The sequence below is a fragment of the Papaver somniferum genome, chromosome 5 (genome assembly GCF_003573695.1).
Source record: "Papaver somniferum cultivar HN1 chromosome 5, ASM357369v1, whole genome shotgun sequence".
Taxonomy (NCBI): domain Eukaryota; kingdom Viridiplantae; phylum Streptophyta; class Magnoliopsida; order Ranunculales; family Papaveraceae; genus Papaver; species Papaver somniferum.
The window spans coordinates 199,778,156-199,801,277 of NC_039362.1; the positions used below are offsets into that span (position 1 = coordinate 199,778,156).

A 23,122-nucleotide genomic window follows, 5' to 3' on the forward strand; every position below is an offset into this window, starting at 1 on the left:
TAGTGGTGATGTTGAAGTTGCAGGGGATATCAGTGGCTGGTGGAAGTTATATGTGGAGTTGTTAAGTATGAGTTGCTGCCAGAGATATGAGAAAATCAATTTTTCAGTGGTTGTGGTGTTGTCGGTGGAATGGAGTTGTGTAGAGAGTAATTTTGAACCTGAGTTGAAATGAAGAGTCATAGCATAGATAGTTCAGGTCAGGTATGCAGAGGTCTGTAGTGAGAGCTGGTCAGGATGTGTAAGTGTCTTTCGCACACGTGAGAGTGTCGGTCTTTGTTCAATCGGTTAGAGTATATAAACTCGACTACAACTCTCTGTAATTCATCTTTTTCTAATAATCAATCTTGATTACAAACCATCTGCATACAATGTAAACATTCGATTTATTGAATGTTATCATGGTATCAGACCTGAGAAATCAATTTCTCAGGGGTATCGATCCAATTTTTCCACTAATTCAACTTGAAATTTCACTCTTCTGCTGCTGCTCATCATCAACTCGATTGTTCTTTATCCAAAATAAACCAATTGTTCTCCATTTTACGCAGAATTAAAACTCAGATCTAGATTTCTACCCACAACATCTTCCAATTTCATCTTCAACCAAAGATTTCCATCATAATTATCTTACTTTTGCAGCTAATTTCTTCATCAATATTTGCTGATCTTGAATCCTGATGCCGAGATAGTGTGAGCGTGTTCTAGATCGCTACACCAAGGTCTAGTTAGGGCGAAAACTTAAAGGCATTCCACCGATTGGATTCAGCAGAATATTGGGAAGTTTTTGGTCTCATATCTTACTTCAAGGAAGTCCTCACCTATGTGTTGAAAATCTTGCGTTTCATATGATGTTTCTGAGTTTGAATTTCGTATTGGAGTTGGAGTGGACGAATTAACAGGTTTGAGTTATTCTAAATTCATCACTGTTGTTACCGAGTTTTTTTCTGGAACTAGTATGCAAATTGCGATTGTTGATGGTTAATAAGTGTGAAGTTGTATTTGATCCTGATGCTAGTATTGCAACGTCATCAAGAGGATTAAGCATGATTTTAGCTCTAAAATTCGGTGTTAGGGTTTGAGCTCTTGGTTGTTTCAATTTCCTGTTGGTGTGTGGATTGAAATTTCTTACCTCATCAACTAGCATCTGAGTCTCTGCTGGTGATCTCCATTGCTATCTTTAGATTACTTTAGTTTTAACATCATGTGTTCAGCTTCTACATCACTAGATCAACAACACACAATTCTGTCTTCAAAAGCTGTTTTCATCATAACTAGAATTGTGACATCTAGTTTTTTTTTTATCAAGTCCTACTTGTGCTGATACCTGGAGATTTTGAGTCTGAGCATGCCTATCTCCTCTACACCTTGTCTAGATAAGAGAGAAGCTTAAAGTTGTTCCACTTGAAAGTGAGGAAAATCTCCTCTTGAATCACAGATGTGTATTGATGTGTGTATGGAATGAGAGTTTGCTGCATTATATGTGCTTAATTTGCTTGTTATCAGTTCATCCCGTTGGTATTGGCTTTGGTACATTCCTCTTTTTATGAGTGCGTTAGCTTGCGAGTTCAAATGATGAAACTGGATATGATGTTCTGGGATTGAAATTGAGGAGTTACATAAGTACAAGCTGATGTTCTCTTTGATGAATCTATATTCAATTCTAATGTAGCCTGGTTTAGTTATCCTTTCTATTATTTTTCATGTTTCTGAATAATGCCAGACTATCTCTTGTTTGCCGGTTTCCTTCTTTTTTCGATTGCAAATAATATGGGTACTTTAAGTGCTTTCAATAAACTCATTCAGTCTGCTGCTCTCAACTACTTATAATGTCATTGATGTATGCAAGTTAGTGGTGTTGGCAATGTATCTGTATGAGAATGCAGCTTACAAGCTCAAGCAATTAAGTGAAAATAGTTTTTATGTGGCCTGGATTTCAAATTGTGCATTTCTACAAATGGTGATAATGTTAAATTGGTCAGTTGGTGTTCATTTTTTTAAGTTGTCCTGCTGATGTTGCTTGTTATACTCTACAGTTTATTGGTTCAATATTGCATTTCTATGATTGGCTTTGTTAGAGCTCGGACTGAGGCTGAGATGTTATGATTGGCTTTGTTGGTAACTTCTGGTAGTGTATTTATACATCTGGTGACAAACTCAGTTGTTATCCCTGCACCGGATTTTTTCATATACTTCTCATGGCTAGCAGCTGCTGCTTTGTTATGCTACTTCCTGCAGCTTTTTGTGCAACTATGTGCTGCATCGGCTAGTGAATATGTGGACTGGAAGACTCATGGGCATTGCAGGTTCTTATCAGTTAGAAATTACAATTGTTTTACTAGTATCCCCCTACAACTAATTCATCAGGCGTAAGTTCAGGTTCTTCGTCCATTGCATTGTATATTTTTTGTTCACCAAATCTGCTTCCTATGCCTACTGCACATGCCTATTACATTAGCATCTACACCTACTTGTCCATTAACTCTACTAAAAAAGCAACATGAAAAATACATGCTTATACTTTCCTACACGAAATTATGTTATGAACTGCATCAAGGACTCTCTCCTACTACTGCAACAAGTACACATTATTCTTTGATTCCCCTCTTATTTTCCTGCACCATTGTCATGTTATGCGTTATGGTACATCCTATATCGCCAACAACAACTACCTGATGAGTGCCAAATATTGTATATATTTATCCCTTTTTGTTGGCATTTAACTCATCTTTTGTGCATTAATTCTACATTTTATCCCATATTCTGTATTTTCATTGTTTTCAAGAATAAATATTTTTATTAATTAATTTTGCATTTTTAGGTAATAAATAAAGTTCGGATGAGTCGCGGGGCAAAAAGAGCAGAAAAGTAGTGAAAAGCCGGGAGAAATCACGCAAGGAAACCGCGAAGAATGGTGCGCACAACCTCATTTTCTACACACAAAAGCACCTCCGTTCTCAGCCATCAGATCAGTTCTCAGAAGCATCCGATGGTCGCTCCTTCATCGCGCATCAAAATCTGAAGCTCCTGCAAAACACCATAGTGCCTAAATTCCAAGCCTTCAGATTAGATCATATTTAGATCCTACGGTCGCTTCTCTGCCTGTTCATCAAATATCGATACTTCCGGTTAACACTACAACACCTAACCTCGATCTTCGCCGTTGATTTTGTTGTATCAAAGCATCCGACGGTCGCTACCAGCCTCTTCAGGGATAGCCATCCGATCCACCTACCAGCTTCGCATCTCGCAGCTCAGAGTCACAGAACATCAAGAATCGATGAAGCCGCCTAACACCCTAGCAACCGAACCCATACCAGCTAACCAAACACCCCCTTCTCCCAAACAGTCGAGCCCCTCTTCCATCCCCTCCCTCTGCAGAGACACCATGTCGCCACCACCTTCTCCACCTCTGCCACCAACTCACTGCCACCACCACACCTCCACCATCATCACCCTATCACCCAACAACCAAAACCCATCTCCCCCCTAGCCCTCTAGTTCCCTATTTTCTCACTTTTTCACGCTTCTCTGCCTGAAACCCTAGGCGTGAAAGACTGATAAATTAGGTAACCTAGAGTTGCAATTGGCGCATGAGAAGAGGTCAGGGAGCAATTACAAAGCATGGGTCGACGATTTCAAGGATCAATTTCAAAGAAATTAGGTAAACCTAATTCAACTGATTTTTGGGGAAGAACCCTAATTTTGTAATTTAGGGAAATTGTATTGTGGACTATAAATATGGGTGTGGGATTGGTGTAGAAACTATGTTTGGACTAGCCAACATCCAGGACTTTCATGTCCTGTTAAATGTTATGTTTGTGTTTATTGTTAATGTTTGTGTTAATTGTTATGTATGCTTGGAATAGCCAGCATCCAGGACTTTCATGTCCTGTTAATTTCAGTTCACTTTTCAATTTCAGTTCATGTTCTGTTAATGTTGTTTTTTTTAGTTCAATTTGCTGCTTTGTTTGATGTTCATGCTCCACTTGCAATTTCAATTTCAGTTGTTTACTTTTCAATCTCATGTCCTGTTAATGTTAATTGTTATGCTTAGGATGCTCCTGTTAAAATTGTTTGTCTCCTGTTATGCTTAGGATGCTCCTGTTATGTTGTAAAAATTGTTTGTCTCCTGTTACTTGTGTTCTGTTAACATGTGTTGTTGCTCACTGCCATGTAATGTTTACTGTTATGTGTAATTTGCTGTTAGTTTGATGGAATGCTAGGCTAGATATCTGTGAAGCATTGATGTGATTGTGCAATGGAAGAAATCAGTGCTCATAGCAAGCTGATTTTCTTGCCATTCTTTGTGTATGCTTAGGTTGCACTGTTGATTGAGCATTGGGAGAAACTAGTGCTCATAGCAAGCTAGTTCTCTTCCCATTCTATAGGAATGCCTGTATTCTTGCCTTAGTATTGCTTCATTTCAGTTTCTTTATCACCCCTGCCCTTGGCTTAGGCCTTGGTTCATCTTGCACTGTTTTATGCTTGTAGTTGCTTTGTTCTTTGTTTCTGTCACTGTTTTACTTCCATGTTCATTTTATTTGCTGATTTACTTCTATTGCTGCTACTTCTTTTGGCTTGCTGCAACTCTGTTGCATTTCTCTTATTCCACTGCCCTGCAGCTGCTGTGCAGCACTTGTGCTGCATTGCCTTCCCTTACACTTGCAGTGCTGCTGCTTTCCTTCCCTTGCAGCTGCTGCTGCTGCACTGCTGCAGCTGTTGCTGCCACTCCACTTCTCTTGCACTTGCCCTGCAGCACTTCTCCTGCTGCTGTTGCTTCACTTGCAGTGCTGCTGTTTTCCTTCCTCTTTACTGCCTTGTGCTTCTGCTGCACTGCTGCTGTTGCTGTTGTCTGCTGCTGTTCCAAAGCTCATAAGTTACAAAGCCAAAGTCCAATTCAGTGAAGCCCAAAGGCCTAGTTCAATAGCCAAGCCCAATACATTTCATCCCAAAGGCCCAGAACCTTGACTGAATCCAAAGCCCAGTTCACAACAAAAGACACTGAGCCCAATTCACAAGTGAACTGTTGAGCCCAAGTTCAGTTCCCTGTAAGGCCAAAGCCCATTTACACTTCAAAGATAACTGAGCCCAAGCTCAGTTCATTTTATTGTTAACAAACCCACTAAGCCCAATTCATTCAAAGGGCATTCAAACCCATTAGTACTCAAAGCCCAATTTAAGCCAAAAGGCTTCATAGCCCAATAGCAATTTAGGAACCCAATTAGCTAAAACACTTCCAAACACACCCGATCTCTGTGGATCGACCCGTACTTGCACGAGCTACAACCGACGACCGTGCACTTGCGGTATTACTGTAGGCCCCCGTTTTTATTGCGCTTAATTTTATACATATCTCCGGGCCCACCAAGTTTTTGGCCGGGGATAATTTTTATACCCTTTTCCAGGCCTGCCAAGTTTTTGGCGCCGCTGCCGGGGATTGGTGCTGTGTTTTATCTGTGTTTTTCTTTAGCTATTTTGCATTTCATTTCATAGCATTTGCTTCTGCATCTGCTTCATTTCATTTGCTGTTGGACCTGCTGATTCTGAACCTGTTTTTCCTCTGCTGGGACGCCACCAAGGAAAAGAACCAAAACCCAACTGGGTTTTTGCAACAATATCAGAGCAGCTGGGCTGTGCTAAAAAGGTAAGCCTAAACCCATTCATTGAGAGAACCCAACCTGTGGGCTTCCAAATTTCTTTAATTGTGGGCTTGTAATAATTAACCCAATTTTTTGGGCTTTTTATTTTTCTATTTTGGGTTTGTAATAATTTATTTGTGGGCTTGTTTGTTTAATTTGTAGGCTTGTATTTATTTTGTGTGGGCTTGTTTAAATTCTTCCATTGGACTTGTATTTTGGACTCTGGGTTTAAACCCAGCTGAGCTTATAACTGATTGTGGACTTGCTTCCACTCAAGAGTGGACCTCGAAACCAAAGTTTTAAAACAAACGTCGGGCCTTAACCAACTGGGCCAAATTAAACTTTCAAAATTAAAACTTGGATTTTCGTAGGCCGCAGCTTCCATTCCATTAGAGGACCAACAGTGGGCGTGCTCCCATTTCAAAAACCAAATTTTATTTTCTTTATTTTCTTTCTTTCTTAAAAAAAAAAAAAAAAAATACACCAAAATTTTCTTTTGCTCCCAATTTCAAAAACCAAAAATTTCTCCCATAAAAACCAAAGTTTTCCAAATGTCTCCCGACAAAACCAAATTTTTCCCAAAAAGTCCAATCCCATTAAAAACCAAATTTTCTTAGTTAAAATTCCTTTTGTATATATTTTGTGCTCATCCATTGTGACTCCGAATATGTTGGAGTTTTGCCTTGAATAACGGAGTTTTAATTCTGCTTTCGCCGAAATCGGGTATTCTCTCTCCTTTTACTCTACTCAGCATGTCCCTTTCCATATGTTGCATTTTAATTCTTTCCATATTTTGAAACATTGAGGACAATGTTTAGTTTAGGTTTGGGGGTATAGAGTAGATACCACGATAATATGCTATAATTGAAAACGAACTCCTTCTTCTTTTGAAAAAATTGAAAAATTCCAAAAAAAATTGAAAAATCAAAATTGAAAAAAATTAAAAAATTAAAAAAAATCATAAAAATGGAGCTCATTTACCTTGAAATGTTGACTCTTGTGCAAATATGTATTTTATTAGGAGTCTTAGTCTAGATATTTAGGCACCCTGATTCTAGCACAATTCACATAGTGATAAGAAATTTGCACGCGCACGATCTACCAATACATGTATGGCCTCGATCTTCAAGGTGTTTGATAGGAAGTTACGATTGCCAATCACTTTAGAATACTGAACGAAACTTGACTAGCTTGTTCTTTGGTTGGTTGGGATAGAAGGTGGAGGTTACATTAAGAAAGACAACCATCGAATTTAACTGGGTGCATCAAAAAGGGCTACCTCTTGCAAAGTGTCATGTAATCTTTTGTTTCTTTTTGTTTTGTATCAAAAGTGTTTCCTTAAAAAAAAAAAAAAAAAAAAAAAAAAGATGTATATATTCAGAAAAAAAAAAAAAAAAGAGAAAAAAGATATCAGAAAAATACAAAAAAAATCAAGTATTTATCAATTCCATCATCTCTTGTTCCAAAAATAAAAAGAGAATAGTCAATGTAAATAAGAGTCATGTAAATAGTCATCTTTTGTTGTTCGTTGTAATAAGCAAGGAGGGTGTATGCCATTGATGTACAACGCGAGTAATTGTGAAATACCTCTAACTCATTCACAATTCTCGTAAAGTCCGGACAGCTAGCTAGATTTCGACCTCAGTTCTTAGCCTGAGAAACTATCTCTTGGTGATTAGTAGTCATGACTTCAGATCTTTCTTTACACATGTGTAGATACACTTTACACTCTTATCACATGTCCTTATTTGTTATCAGTGCTAGGATTGTGCCTTTGATAGCTAGATTGACATCTCCATTTTGCTGTGAGCTTAAACTGTTTTGCACATGTCACATTTGATGGAATCTGAGCTTATATTTTGACCTAGAACTTTGTAGGTACGTTCTAAGCAAACCTTCACGAGACCTCAACTCGTCCACTAGGGACACTTAGTGGTTTAAAAGGCTTAGTGCATACGCTAAATGCATTCGAGAGACCAGCGACAGTGGTATAGTTAGGATTTCCTTAGTTTTGTTTTACTTGAGGACAAGTAAAATTCAGGTTTGGGGGTATTTGATGAGTGCCAAATATTGTATATATTTATCCCTTTTTGTTGGCATTTAACTCATCTTTTGTGCATTAATTCTACATTTTATCCCATATTCTGTATTTTCATTGTTTTCAAGAATAAATATTTTTATTAATTAATTTTGCATTTTTAGGTAATAAATAAAGTTCGGATGAGTCGCGGGGCAAAAAGAGCAGAAAAGTAGTGAAAAGCCGGGAGAAATCACGCAAGGAAACCGCGAAGAATGGTGCGCACAACCTCATTTTCTACACACAAAAGCACCTCCGTTCTCAGCCATCAGATCAGTTCTCAGAAGCATCCGATGGTCGCTCCTTCATCGCGCATCAAAATCTGAAGCTCCTGCAAAACACCATAGTGCCTAAATTCCAAGCCTTCAGATTAGATCATATTTAGATCCTACGGTCTCTTCTCTGCCTGTTCATCAAATATCGATACTTCCGGTTAACACTACAACACCTAACCTCGATCTTCGCCGTTGATTTTGTTGTATCAAAGCATCCGACGGTCGCTACCAGCCTCTTCAGGGATAGCCATCCGATCCACCTACCAGCTTCGCATCTCGCAGCTCAGAGTCACAGAACATCAATAATCGATGAAGCCGCCTAACACCCTAGCAACCGAACCTATACCAGCTAACCAAACACCCCCCTTCTCCCAAACAGTCGAGCCCCTCTTCCATCCCCTCCCTCTGCAGAGACACCATGTCGCCACCACCTTCTCCACCTCTGCCACCAACTCACTGCCACCACCACACCTCCACCATCATCACCCTATCACCCAACAACCAAAACCCATCTCCCCCCTAGCCCTCTAGTTCCCTATTTTCTCACTTTTTCACGCTTCTCTGCCTGAAACCCTAGGCGTGAAAGACTGATAAATTAGGTAACCTAGAGTTGCAATTGGCGCATGAGAAGAGGTCAGGGAGCAATTACAAAGCATGGGTCGACGATTTCAAGGATCAATTTCAAAGAAATTAGGTAAACCTAATTCAACTGATTTTTGGGGAAGAACCCTAATTTTGTAATTTAGGGAAATTGTATTGTGGACTATAAATATGGGTGTGGGATTGGTGTAGAAACTATGCTTGGAATAGCCAGCATCCAGGACTTTCATGTCCTGTTAATTGTTATGTTTGTGTTTATTGTTAATGTTTGTGTTAATTGTTATGTATGCTTGGAATAGCCAGCATCCAGGACTTTCATGTCCTGTTAATTTCAGTTCACTTTTCAATTTCAGTTCATGTTCTGTTAATGTTGTTTTTTTTAGTTCAATTTGCTGCTTTGTTTGATGTTCATGCTCCACTTGCAATTTCAATTTCAGTTGTTTTACTTTTCAATCTCATGTCATGTTAATGTTAATTGTTATGCTTAGGATGCTCCTGTTAAAATTGTTTGTCTCCTGTTATGCTTAGGATGCTCCTGTTATGTTGTAAAAATTGTTTGTCTCCTGTTACTTGTGTTCTGTTAACATGTGTTGTTGCTCACTGCCATGTAATGTTTACTGTTATGTGTAATTTGCTGTTAGTTTGATGGAATGCTAGGCTAGATATCTGTGAAGCATTGATGTGATTGTGCAATGGAAGAAATCAGTGCTCATAGCAAGCTGATTTTCTTGCCATTCTTTGTGTATGCTTAGGTTGCACTGTTGATTGAGCATTGGGAGAAACTAGTGCTCATAGCAAGCTAGTTCTCTTCCCATTCTATAGGAATGCCTGTATTCTTGCCTTAGTATTGCTTCATTTCAGTTTCTTTATCACCCCTGCCCTTGGCTTAGGCCTTGGTTCATCTTGCACTGTTTTATGCTTGTAGTTGCTTTGTTCTTTGTTTCTGTCACTGTTTTACTTCCATGTTCATTTTATTTGCTGATTTACTTCTATTGCTGCTACTTCTTTTGGCTTGCTGCAACTCTGTTGCATTTCTCTTATTCCACTGCCCTGCAGCTGCTGTGCAGCACTTGTGCTGCATTGCCTTCCCTTACACTTGCAGTGCTGCTGCTTTCCTTCCCTTGCAGCTGCTGCTGCTGCACTGCTGCAGCTGTTGCTGCCACTCCTCTTCTCTTGCACTTGCCCTGCAGCACTTCTCCTGCTGCTGTTGCTTCACTTGCAGTGCTGCTGTTTTCCTTCCTCTTTACTGCCTTGTGCTTCTGCTGCACTGCTGCTGTTGCTGTTGTCTGCTGCTGTTCCAAAGCTCATAAGTTACAAAGCCAAAGTCCAATTCAGTGAAGCCCAAAGGCCTAGTTCAATAGCCAAGCCCAATACATTTCATCCCAAAGGCCCAGAACCTTGACTGAATCCAAAGCCCAGTTCACAACAAAAGACACTGAGCCCAATTCACAAGTGAACTGTTGAGCCCAAGTTCAGTTCCCTGTAAGGCCAAAGCCCATTTACACTTCAAAGATAACTGAGCCCAAGCTCAGTTCATTTTATTGTTAACAAACCCACTAAGCCCAATTCATTCAAAGGGCATTCAAACCCATTAGTACTCAAAGCCCAATTTAAGCCAAAAGGCTTCATAGCCCAATAGCAATTTAGGAACCCAATTAGCTAAAACACTTCCAAACACACCCGATCTCTGTGGATCGACCCGTACTTGCACGAGCTACAACCGACGACCGTGCACTTGCGGTATTACTGTAGGCCCCCGTTTTTATTGCGCTTAATTTTATACATATCTCCGGGCCCACCAAGTTTTTGGCCGGGGATAATTTTTATACCCTTTTCCAGGCCTGCCACTACCATCTCCCAATATGGCATTTCATCTTTACAAACTTGGGTTTTTCGTTACAAACTTGGGTGTTTCTACTGCTGGTATTTGTTGTATCTTGTGGTGCTGGAGAGAGTTATATTGTCTGATTTCTAGTACTCAGTAATTATTGTATCTTCAGGTCAGGTCTGCAAGTTCAAGGTTTCTTTGCCATCCACCTTGACCTTGAGGGGGGATAATAGCATAGATAGTTCAGGTCAAGTTTGTAGAGGTCTGTAGTGAGAGATGGTCAGGTTGTGTAAGTGTGTTTCCCACACATGAGAGTGTCGGTCTTTGTTCAATCGGTTAGAGTATATAAACTTGACTGCAACTCTCTGTAATTCAATCTTTTTCTAATAATCAATCTTGATTACAAACCGTCTGCATACAATGTAAACATTCGATTTATTGAACGTTATCAAAGAGATGGTGTCAGTACTGAAATAGTTTGTAGGTGAAGCTGTAGGGTTGTAATTGAAGTTAGAAATGCATTTTTGTTGAAGTCTTGGCATGTTTTGTGTTGCGCCATGATTGTGAATTAGTATGTTTGGCATGTGCAATGGCATGTATCAGAATCTTTATACCAGTCAGATGTCTGAATGATTCGACTCACCTGACTTGGCCATCTGATTGAGTTGACACTCTGAGTTGCCCCCGACTTGACTCAGTTGACCATACTTTGACTCATTTGAATGTTGACATGACCTTGGACGTTGACCGTTAATGGACCTCTTCGACTGTTAGTTGACCCGAATGGACTGGGTCTTAGATTATTGGGCCGGTTTGATGGACTTGGGCTAAGAGTTAGTTTTTTTATCTTCATGAATTGGACCCCTAATGGTCCGAATTAGCATTTGGTTCCTTCTACAAAGTTGTAGATATTCACTAGACTTATCGAATGGACTATATTACCAAACCAATTAAATTATTAAACCCTTAGATGTGCTAAAGATAGATAATGAAGAGGTGTATAACCATAAATGGGCTTAGAATAGTCACTTAATCTTTAACTAGAGACTTGTATAAAATGATGTTATGAGTCCTGTATGAGCCTTCTGGCTAATTTCTTAGAGTGCTTGTGTGACTAACAGTTGATCTTTACTAACAACGATCGATCTAAAAAATGTACTAGTGGGTTATGGATCTCACGGTATGCGAGGCTTGTCATCAAAGGAGGTGGAAACTCTGCAACCTTCTTGTAATCATTAAGTTTTTCTTTATCTGCGAGCATGATGAGACTTTACTATCTGTGTGCATGATTATGTATACTTTGATGTATTACTTATGTGATACTTTTGTATGCAATGTATGTTATATTTGCATGTAAGATGTTGTTACGATGTGTTTGTTTGTGATATGCATTATGAGATTTCCCTGCGAGGAGTGTCTGTTTTTTCCCCACGGCTCTCAGCTAAGTTGAGTATGTCTGTACGCCATCCAGTTGAATATTATTTTAGTAGGCGGTACTCCATCCGTCTGTAATATCATTATAACTATTTCATTTAGTAGAGCGGTACCCCCATCCGTTTTAATATTATTGCTTATTAAGATAGTAGAGCGGTACGCCATCCGTCGGCAATAGTATCTAGTAGGGTGGTACGTCATCCGTCTTGATATTACATATACTATTTTATTTGAGGGAAATCACTCGTGTGCATATTATACTTTTTTGTCCAACTTTCTGATTTTGATGGTAGTATTCTGAATCATGGTTTGTATGGGCACTCTGTGTGGACGATGTTAATATTATTGATTAGAGTTGCTCTCGCGTCGTCTTCTGCAATGATTTGGCGAGGTTAGAGTGACACTTGATTCATGATGCATACACTACTGAAAGATTAGTTTCTTCTTGTTTCTTTCAATTTATATTAAGTGATTCATTGAGCACCCTTTGGGATGATGTGCTCACTCGTTCCCACTAAATATTTTTCAGTTATCAGAAGTGATGACGCGAATGAAGATATTCGTTCCCATAATCAAAACGATGGCAGATTAAGAATGTTATGTATTTTTATAAAGAAATAATAATATTGAGGCACCTAAAATAATTGAAAAGTGTTGATCTGGTTAATGAGACAAAGGCGATATTTGAGTTTGACTTTTATAAAGAAATCCAAAGGAACGATACTATTTTTATTTTATTTTTGAAAATAACGACTTATATTGAAAGGCATCCCGTTAACTCGTATGCTCAGACTTCTTCAGAGACCATTCATGAGGAATGACTCTTCTAATGGCTGAATTTCTAAGATTAACATCACAAAGCAGTTATAGGAGAATGTTGTTTAAGTTTACAGGATTCATATGCTTTGACAGTGTCAAAAGCAATTGAAGGAATTAATGGCTAGGAGGTTTTCATTCCAGGAAGTTGTATTATCAGAACTTCTTCCCTTCTTTGCTACACGTCTGCCACCTTTGTCGCTCTCATATCTACATACTGAAAACCTAGAAAAGAGACTAAATTCTTAGCTAATAATTTAACTTCACTAAGATGGTTATACATTGCCATTGGCTGTTGATTCTCTTCCTTGAAGATACTTGATTGTTGCCTGGTTGTCTCATTCAATCACCAATTGTTGTATGTTGTTTGTGACTGCCCATTGAGTTGTATTGAGGAGAGCTAGCTTCTGCCCTCTTCTGATGAGAAGGTCATGTTGCATCCCATTGTTGCTGCTTTGAATGTCCTGTCCAGTTGCGTAAGATGAACCAAAACAAGTTAGCTAATTCAGATATCCAAGAGGCATCACAGTTTATTTTATAGGTATTAATAGCAGGTAGAGACCATATATCTTTGTGAGTTTTACTATATGCTGATTGTTTGTTCTGATTACTGCAATCAGGAACCATAACTATTGAGATAGGACAATGTATATTGATTTTTAAACAATTGTGCCTAGTTAGGATAAAAACAAATTCATCACTGTATTATTGATTTTAAAATTTCGATCACCAAATTAAAAGTTCACGAGAAACTAAACCAAGTTTTAGGTTAATGGTATCTCGGAATATATTTTTTTCTTTGATTTCATTGGTACTGATCATCACCGGTTCTTGACCAAAATCGGTATCCCCGTTTTTTAAATTTTCCGAGGATCTTACACCTTTGATAGTTTTTTTAAGATAGTTGTACTGTGTAGTTAAATCATGGGTTGTGATGTCATGAAATCCCAAATGCTTGGCCGTGGTGCTGCTAGCAAAAGTTTTCCCTAAATCGGTGTAGAAGGAAAAGGAAGATTTTCGAGGGTTCGGGTCTGGTTATGGTTAATCTATCCAAGAACTTCACCCCTTTCTTCCTTGGCCTTGACACATATTTACAAATTGATCAAAGACTAACCAAATCTTAGAAGGCGGAGAATTGGACACCTCTCGGTTAAAATAATAAACTCCGTAATGTCATATCAGTGACTAACCATGGTCTAGAATCCATATATAACTTTTCATGTCTTTTGTTCGTCTTGTAAATGAAAACTAAACTACCATGATTAATTTTGAGAATTGAGATAGTACCAACAGTACTCGTCCGTTACAACCGTGGTTTTCCATTCTTTTTGATGAGCCGAAGAAGAAAGATAAATATGTTAAAGCTGATAATTGGGCTTTCATTCATCACCTTTTATCATGAATTGGGCTTTCACCTTCATTAATCATTTCACACCTCACCGCTTTTATGTCAAAGGAAAAAAATCCGTCTTTCCTTGGACCTGTTCCTTGGAGGTTTTGGTTTGTAATCCCCTACACTACCATCCAGTGGTGTGTAAGCTTAAAATCTTTTTTACTGATTCCGGTCGTCCTTAATCTGTTGAGACCAGGAGGGAGATAAAAGTGAGAACACAAATTATGAAGTCCAAGAAGTGAATTCAGACGTGAAATCCGAAAAAAACATACCTGTACTATGGGAGTTTGTAGATGAGGGAATTCAGCATTGTTGGAGTTGCTTCATTACCGATCCGCTACTGGACATCTCTCTTTTACCGGCATAGGAAGAAACAATGTACACGGTAGAGTTACTACTGGTTTTGTACATTTTTACATATCATGGTTGGAGTTGCTGGGAAAGGTTACATTGACCTGTATACCAGCTGCATTGTCTTGGTCATAGCAGTTAAAACATAAAACACTAGAATTTTTTCTAGAAAAATAAGATGGGTCATTGTCAAACTCAATTTGAACTTGATTTAGATCATGTAAAGCCAATTGAATCCTAGCAGGGAGATTATCAAACACAGACTTGCTTCACTTCTTAGGAAATAGTCAACATCAGAATCTTCATCCCTAGAGACCCTATTATTCTTTGACAACATCAAGAAATGACAGTATTACTACAGTGACCAGAAGCACCAGAGGCTATATATGCCAAAATGACTTATGGGTTTAAAACAGGGAAAGGCTATTATTGGGTATCTCCTCCGACAGCTTCAAAAGCTTTTTCCCCTGGAAGCTGACCATGTATGAAAGCAAGCAAAGCATGTCCAGCTGATGACACTGTGAGTTAAGGATACTTTACCAGATGTACCAGAGGTTTTATATGCAAGCCATTGATGACCTAAGGTTCTAAAATAGTGAAAAGCTGTTGTTCTGTATCTCTTCGGAGAGCTACAAAAGATATTTCACATGAGAGCTGTCAGTTGACAAAAAACGAGCAAAGCATTAACTGAGCAATATTCACTAGGATCTCTCAAGATGCCAAGTATGGGGAAATTAAAAATGCTAGTGAGAAACAAAGAATGAGACATCAATAACCATTTTAGACTATTAGTAGTAATGACTGTTTACGGAGTTAATGCAACTGAGCTAGTGTTGGGTACTGAATAAAGCTTAAATATATTTCAATGCCATTGTTATCATCAGACTGAAAAGATGCACCTTGAGATCTAACTGGATCAGAATAAAACAAATGGAAAATTGATGCAGCTGTGGAAGTAGGCATTAAGTGTGCGACTAACCACACTTTAAGTGCAAACTCAAGATGTCAAAATCCTACTCAACAACAGAATCATTGGTCTGAATCCTGGTTGTAGCCTGCAAGGTAACTGGCTCACTGTCCTTCCCACGGAGGTGGAAAAGTAGCAACAATTAGGTTGGGTGTAGTTAATGACGGAATGGAAACATAAATAATGTTAGTTATCACAGAAACTGGTGCCTGATTGATAAATTCAACCCCCAAGTATATACAAAATAAATCACTACAGTGTACATCAAGCCCATTGAAATTAGATTATGGTAGCCTGTAATTAGATTTGCAAGAAAATAAAGGATGAGATTGCAAGCACACTCATGTATGGTTGAACATCTTACTGTTTCCGCATTCGGATCCTGAAAACGCACCTCTGAAACTCCCTTTAAGGAAGCTAAGATCCCCGATAGTCCGTAGCCGCAATTGTGCTGTAACAGTCAACATACAGGTAGATCATTTCCACAGTACACGACACCTAGTTGAGAAACTGATGAATTTAAACAGGGGTCATTCATTTACAAATGTAATAATTTCACCATATCTGTATTCATAAATCAAATTCTAAGCAACATCAAAACACCTATTGGTCCTAGGTGATGGAAGTACTGTTACTGGAGCTAATCAATAATCATAAACCTGCCAGAAAATGACTAACGTATAAGCACCTATTAACTGAACTTACCTCAAGTACACGTTTCCCCTAAAGCTCAGCTGCCCATTGTGAATTTCATGCTTATGGACATTAACAAGATAAATAGAACTCTCCCAACATTTGAGAAAGCTTGCAGATCCAGGTAACAAGTTTCTGAATAATGACTATTTTTACTGAACTCCTTTGACCACAAGAAAAATGAGGTGATTCACTTACCATCAGGTTTGGCATGGATAGTTTCTGAACAATGAGGTGATTCATTTCGACTACCACTTTCAATTGCATTTTTATATTCTCCATCGGCAATATGCACATGTGAACAGCATTTGCTATAGAAAACAACTGCTTAGTTTGATGCTTCCACTAACTTAAACCAAGACACAACAACTGACTAAGAAGGTTTCTGATAAGTTCATGACAATGAGATAACAACCAAACATACATTAATCCTTCATGGCAGATTCCAGAATTTAGTCCATGTAAATGACTTACATGACAAATGAATAGTTCTTCTGATCAAGACAAATGAATAGTTCTGAATATGCAGGATACATACAATGAGAATCACGAAAATCATAATTCCATTTTCAAGTAACAATGGGGCTGATCAACAATTCATAATCAAAACATACAGACTAAGCTATTAAATGAACATCAGAGAGATTACAGTGAGGCGTATTGAGGCGGAATAACAGAGATGGGTTTTGGGTAATTCTTCTCAAAGAATTTGAGTAATAACATCAGAATCAGGTACCCATTTTATTTACCATAAAATTTGACTACTGGTACCCATTTGGATTAATCACCAAAAACATAATCAACAATTGGTACATTACACACCCTTATTTCAGTTTTAGTTCAGTTCAAACCGCAAACATTTAGAATACATCATACCATTTGGGTTTTTGTTAGAAAGAGGAATTTTCTTCTCTTGCAATGTAAGAAGAACCCTTTGACTGAAAGGACTTAAAAATCGATAAACAAACAACTCTCCCATTGAAAGAAAGAAGAAACGGTTACTTGAAGGAAACAAAAGGTGGGAATTTTTCTTTTCTTATGGTCCCCGAGAAATCTAGAAAAGGGACTTTAGCTTTGAGTTCACTTAAGCTAGAACATTTGAAACCCAAGCACAGTCCTAAGTGTACATGTACAGGATCTGGATGTGGCACGAAGGGTTAGCCTGTTCCACCGTGCTCGTGACCTCGAATAAAAGGACTTTAGCTTTACTTATTTTTACATCGATGATGTAGGACATTTGAGTTCACTTAAGCTACAACGTTTGAAACCCAAGCACAGTCCTAAGTGCACATGTACTGTTCCACCGTGCTGGCTACTAACCCTAACCAAGCACAGTCCTAAGTGTACATGTACATTTTCTGCAATTGCTTATTTTGATTCCAATAAACGAAATGAAACAAGTTCAAGTCACTAAAAACACAGAGTGAACAATAATTAGGAAGGAAAAAAGCACTACCATAAAGTTGGATCCATAGATGATACAAAGACAGTAACCTACATATATCGCTCACTAGTAGGACTATATTGTCAACAACAATTAGGTTAGGTTCACTCAAATGTTACTTGTTATTTTCAAAATGAGACCCAACAAAGATTACTTGACAAGTTTATAAGTATGTACAACTTCCATGGTCTCGACCTCCTACAGCTGGTTGATCAAAGGAAAAAAGACAAGTTTGTTGGATCACATGAACAGTGTGTGATGGTTAGGTAGAAAATGCATCAAAAGTGGTTAGGGATGAATGGAAGTGCAAGATTTAATGGCTTCTTTCATTTCATCTACGGTTGTCAATGTAGTTAATATAAAGTTACAAGACATGGAGGTATTGGTTGGTCAGAGGAGGCATACACATCAACTCAAGGAGTCATCATAACTGGAAGTGTTCCATCCCCATGGGTCTGAATTCGGTTTTATTTTCTAGCTTCTTCTGTCCAAACCTTAAGCTACCGACTAATCATTTTATTCCTCGCTCTTGTAGTCTTGTTTACTGGCTTATGGCATGCAATCATTCAGGATCCTGTTAGTGGGAGTGCACACTGTGCCTTGGTGCGCCATATTGGAGCACAAAGCTGTAACTGTTATGGAGGGTTCTGTCTTTGCCTAGTGGTGATTCACTCACTATTTATTACCCATGCCAAAGAGAGCGAAGTAAAAACGATTAGGAAAAAGATTCTTAAACTGGCCAAAACATAATTCAAATAGTAGTACCTGGCTGACATTATATACTCACTGCAACATAAGCAAGATAAAACTCCTACTAGTACTAGTATGAAATCCAGTAGAATTATGGAAAAGAAACACACACAAAAATGAGCCATTCAAATTTGGTTAACAAGCGATCATTTTACCTACTGGATATACTCCGGAGAAAGCTATCTCAAGATTCAGATTTGTTAGCAAAAGCATGTGCAGTTTATCACAAAGCCCAAACTTCACTCAAATGCATCTCAATCATTCTATATAACTTCAGTCTCTTGGTTAAATATCAATGAATTCCATAGCTAGTAGAAGTAACTCTTTATTATTGTCTGATTATGAAGCTGTTGGAATTGATTATCCATTCGAGTATCAAAATCCATTAGTTGACTTGAAATTATTAGCTCTTGTAATGGTTTGGTCTGTTTAGAACTTAATAAGAGTGATATATGTATCTGGAATCCATCCACAACTGAGTTCAAACACTGCCGGATACATGTGCTTGTAAAAGCAATTCTTATTTTGTGTTCATTTCCCTGGGATCTATGAGTTAGTATGAAATTTGTGTTTCCCAGTAGGTTTCTCCTTGTGGATTTGGAAATTCGATTTTGAGCTTCACAGTCCTTGAATACCTGAACAATATTTCTGATGTTCCCCAGTAGGTTTCTCCTTGCAGCTTGCTATAGCAACAATATCAGCTGCTGCTTACCTCCAAATGAGATTTCTTCCTTAAATCTCCAGTAAAATTTGTATACATTTCATAAGGAAGTTGAGAGAGCAGTTTTTTTTTTTTTTGCGTTGCCTGCCTATCTGAAGCTTAAAGCCTCAGTTTCGGGGTGCAATTTTGTTGATCATTCTTGAGAAAATCCTTGATCGTGTTCGCTGAAATGTCAGATTAGAAATTTCTTAATCATGTACATATAGAGAAAATGCACTAGTTCTGTCTGTTAAAAAAAAACATGTTGTAAATTTGGATTCCAAGTTACAAAACTGGTAGTCTTGTTTTGGCCAGCTTGCAGCATTGCACTTTAGGCCACTTCAGCTGTATACTTCAATCTCAAAGTTCATATTAAAGTCGCTAATTGGCATAGAGATTGAATTGCTTCTTCCATGTCAGCCATAATTAGAAGTGTCAGTATGCCGAGTACTAGAAGTGTTATTTATATTCTCGATAGCATCTGGTAACATGAAGATGGAAACAGATACATTGAGAGACTAGATATTCAGTAGTAGAAAACAAATGGATATATGCAGTGCAAATACCAAGAAACATTGATAACAATCAACTGGAATCTAGGTAGGACTTTCCATCAAGTTTCCGTGCAAAGAAATTCTTGAAGTACGTCTCCACTGACTCTCTTCGGAACCATCCTGGTTCATGTAGTGGATTTACCAACGGAAAGCCTCTCTTTTGTTGAATTCACAACTGCCCTGTGTTCGATACTGCGATAAACACCATTGCTCACACTCTGCCAGACCAACAGATATGAGAAATCAAACACATTATGCTTGCAAACCAAATTCATGCAAATAAAAAAGGTCCACTAGTGATAGTGTTGGGTTACCTCACGGATGTTGACTACAAAAGCATTGTGGATGGGTTTTACTGGAAGCCATTTCCCATCTTTCCGGATCTGAAGGCCTTCTGTTTCATTAAGCTGAAGTAGAATCATCAAAGCATCCGCATCCGAGTGTGGTGAGAAACCTAGGACCTGCTCAGCTTTAGGACAAGGGGGATAGTAATTCATTCGCATAGCTTGACAACATTCACTGAATAATTCTCTCATCTCATTAGAATCCATTTGTTCTAATATATTTATGGTCAGCTTTTTTAATCCTAGAGCGTACTCTTCCAAAGCCTCCCTGCAACCCAAAAAGAAACACAAACAGATAGAATTAAGGTCGGACAAACTAGAACAACCTCAACTGTGGCACAAGCAGGCCATTGCAGATTCACCCTTGCTTATATGATCGAATGGCAAGTTACAAAGATCAAACTGTTTATACCTTAATGATAACGGGATTCCTGTGAATAAATGAGGCTTTCTCATTATAGTTGGTAACATGGTTATACCGAACATGTCAGACCAATCAAGTTTCTGCTTATCTGAAACAACAAAGACCTGCCCAAATCCTCCGAAGTCCCCTGGTTTCTGCCATAGCTTCTTTTTCCTCTACTGGGAGTTCAAAGAAGTTGTGTGTTTCCAACTTTATTTTCTCAACTGTTGAGGAGCTAACTTCATGATCAGAAAACAACAACATAGAATATAAAAAAAAACAGCTTACGAAGATGTGTATTCCTTCACTTGGCAGTTTTACAATGTGTGCATCTCTATACGCCAGATCTACGGTGGTTTCATGATACTATGGAAGTTATATTCTATAAGTAAGTACATGAATCTGCCAACAGTATTACCTGAAAAAAGCCTCGGTCTTTGCAGGCAGAGTGAAGTTTCTGTAATTCATTTTCAGCCAATATTGACTCTCCAGAAAGAAGTCTCTCAATGTTGGTGACAGGTATTGAATGGGCAGCAGAGTCACTGTGATTAATATCATGATCAATACTAATACTACTGCAAGTTGTACGGATATATCGGTCTGGGATTTCAGTGATCTCTCTTTTAGCCAACTCTTGAACAGAAGGAACTATTAGTGAACTTCCAAATCTGCTCATTTTTGTGACTGATTTACTTGTAGAGGTGTGTTTCTAACTCAGTTGCTGTGATCCTTAAGACGGGTGGCTCACCTCACACTTGAGGATGTCAATCAAGCCTTATTTTGTTTTCATGGTTGTCTTAATGTTTATTTTACCTGTGAGTTTAGTGCTGTAAATTGGGATTGAAAATTAAAAAGCACATCCACACCAGGACTGAACTTATCCTGCACTACTATGTTCGTGCGGGCTTTACATGAGCAATGAGAAGTGAGTTTAATAAGATTCTTGCTGGAAAGCATAAAGGGTGGAAGAGATCAATCCTTGACATTTCTCTCCAATGTGTGATTCTAAGATCAGGCTCAAGGTTAGATTTAATGGAGTAAGTCAAAAAATGGAAAAAGCAACAAAAATAGATTTTACTGGAAAGTAAACGCACAAGCAATTGAATGGGCAGTAGTATGTGGTATTGTAACATGGAATATATGGAGGCAAGATGCTAATTGGTTTTCCAAGACAAAAAGCAAAAGCCAAAAGACGTAGTCAACATCATTGAGGGTGAAGTTATGGTCTACTCAGCAGCAGTCAGCATTCTCCACCAAATATTAAACTTAACAAAGCTGCATCTTTCTAGTTCTTCTAACTACTCGTCAGTCGTTAAATGAAGAGTGAGATTTCAAGTATTTGATCTTCAAACAGGAGTTAGCATTCTCATATACTATGCAGACTTTAACTACGTTATGGTTGCAGCTTCTAAATCACAGTCTAAAGAGCAAGCTTAGGCCTTATTATATGAGAACAACATGGCCTGTGCAGGTTCCTCAAGATACCAGATTCATGTTTACAACTTTTTCACCAAAATCTATGTAAATCTATTCCAAGTTGCATATCAATACCAATGTAATACAGAAAGATGCAACTAGTGAACCTGAACATACCTTGGTTCTTCTCCTGCCTGAGATCTGAATTGCCTCTGTTAATACAATTCTCAATTTCTCCATGAAAATATCTGGTATCCATCTACCTACAAAAAAGTGTAGTAACATAATCTACACTTGAATTTGCAGCAAATGAGAAATTGTCTCGAATTCTCTATACAAGTTGTAATACCATTCTATTTTTATTTTAATTTCATAGTCTGCCGATGTTGTACGGTTGCTAGTCCTAGGACTCAAACCTCAGCTGATTTGCCAAATAACTTCAGCCCTGCACCTGCAAATGCAATTCCTCAAACAACTGCACATCTAGTTTTTTTAAATCTACCAAATAACATCATCTTAACTAATCAGGTTCTGTTGATGTATATCACTTTCAATTGGGTTTTTAAAACCAATTTCTGAACCCAATTTCTATGGTAATCAATGTTGAAGGTTAACATGAGCTGCCTCAAATGCTTTAGAACAAATCCGTGGTAACTAACACTCGAATTGGAAGGAATTGCAGCAACAGCCAACAGGTCTAACATGTCAAGCATAAAATTCAATCGAAAATTTGAGTTTCAGAAAAATATCTTAACCAGATCGGCAAAACATAAAATTCCAAAACTGTGATTATATTCCCTTAGATGAATGAAATCAGAACACACAGTCAAACATGCCAAACACAAAAACACATAGATCTTAAAACCCTAGAACCTAAATCACATTTACACAAGAAACCCCCGACAGAAATTAGATCTTAAATCCCTCATAATCAAGCACGTTCACCTCTGATTCTCCTTGCAAGTTGAATATCTTTAGGCATAATAGTAACCCTTTTAGCGTGAATCGCACATAGATTAGTATCTTCAAACAAACCAACAAGATAAGCTTCAGCTGCTTCTTGTAATGCTGCAACTGCCGAACTCTGAAACCTTAAATCAGTTTTGAAATCTTGAGCGATTTCACGAACTAATCGCTGAAATGGAAGTTTACGGATCAGGAGTTCAGTACTCTTTTGATACTTTCTGATTTCTCGAAGAGCAACAGTTCCTGGCCTGAATCTGTGTGGTTTCTTCACTCCTCCGGTTGCTGGTGCCGATTTTCGTGCTGCTTTTGTTGCTAATTGCTTCCTTGGAGCTTTTCCTCCGGTGGATTTCCGAGCGGTTTGCTTAGTACGAGCCATTAGTGAAGATAAAGATGGAAATTACAGAGATTTCTGATTACTAGGGCTTGGAGAAATTGATTTGTGAGGACTAGTGATTTTGGGAATGGGATTTAT

The 23,122-nt window shown here is 38.3% G+C and overlaps 2 protein-coding genes and 1 long non-coding RNA gene across 4 annotated transcripts; all 3 read right to left on the minus strand.

The window, feature by feature from the left end:
• Window positions 1-14,143: 14,143 nt before the first annotated feature.
• LOC113284256 lies at window positions 14,144-16,743 on the minus strand. 2 transcript variants are annotated; one of them, XR_003328058.1, is made up of 3 exons: window positions 16,086-16,743; window positions 14,335-15,831; window positions 14,144-14,245 (listed from the first exon to the last, which is right to left on the minus strand). It is a non-coding gene; the product is annotated as an uncharacterized LOC113284256 (long non-coding RNA). The 2 variants fall into 2 exon arrangements; XR_003328059.1 differs by having other exon boundaries at window positions 14,335-15,890.
• A 2,749-nt stretch (window positions 16,744-19,492) lies between these two features.
• Window positions 19,493-20,340, minus strand: LOC113278451 (probable 2-oxoglutarate/Fe(II)-dependent dioxygenase). Its single transcript, XM_026527282.1, has 3 exons — window positions 20,278-20,340; window positions 19,836-20,133; window positions 19,493-19,739 (listed from the first exon to the last, which is right to left on the minus strand). The coding sequence occupies exons 1-3, from the start codon at window positions 20,334-20,336 to the stop codon at window positions 19,647-19,649; spliced, it is 450 nt and encodes a 149-aa protein (XP_026383067.1). The 5' UTR covers window positions 20,337-20,340; the 3' UTR covers window positions 19,493-19,646.
• Window positions 20,341-22,454: 2,114 nt separating this feature from the next.
• LOC113278452 (histone H3.2) lies at window positions 22,455-23,122 on the minus strand. The gene has a single exon (XM_026527283.1). The coding sequence runs from the start codon at window positions 23,024-23,026 to the stop codon at window positions 22,616-22,618; it is 411 nt and encodes a 136-aa protein (XP_026383068.1). The 5' UTR covers window positions 23,027-23,122; the 3' UTR covers window positions 22,455-22,615.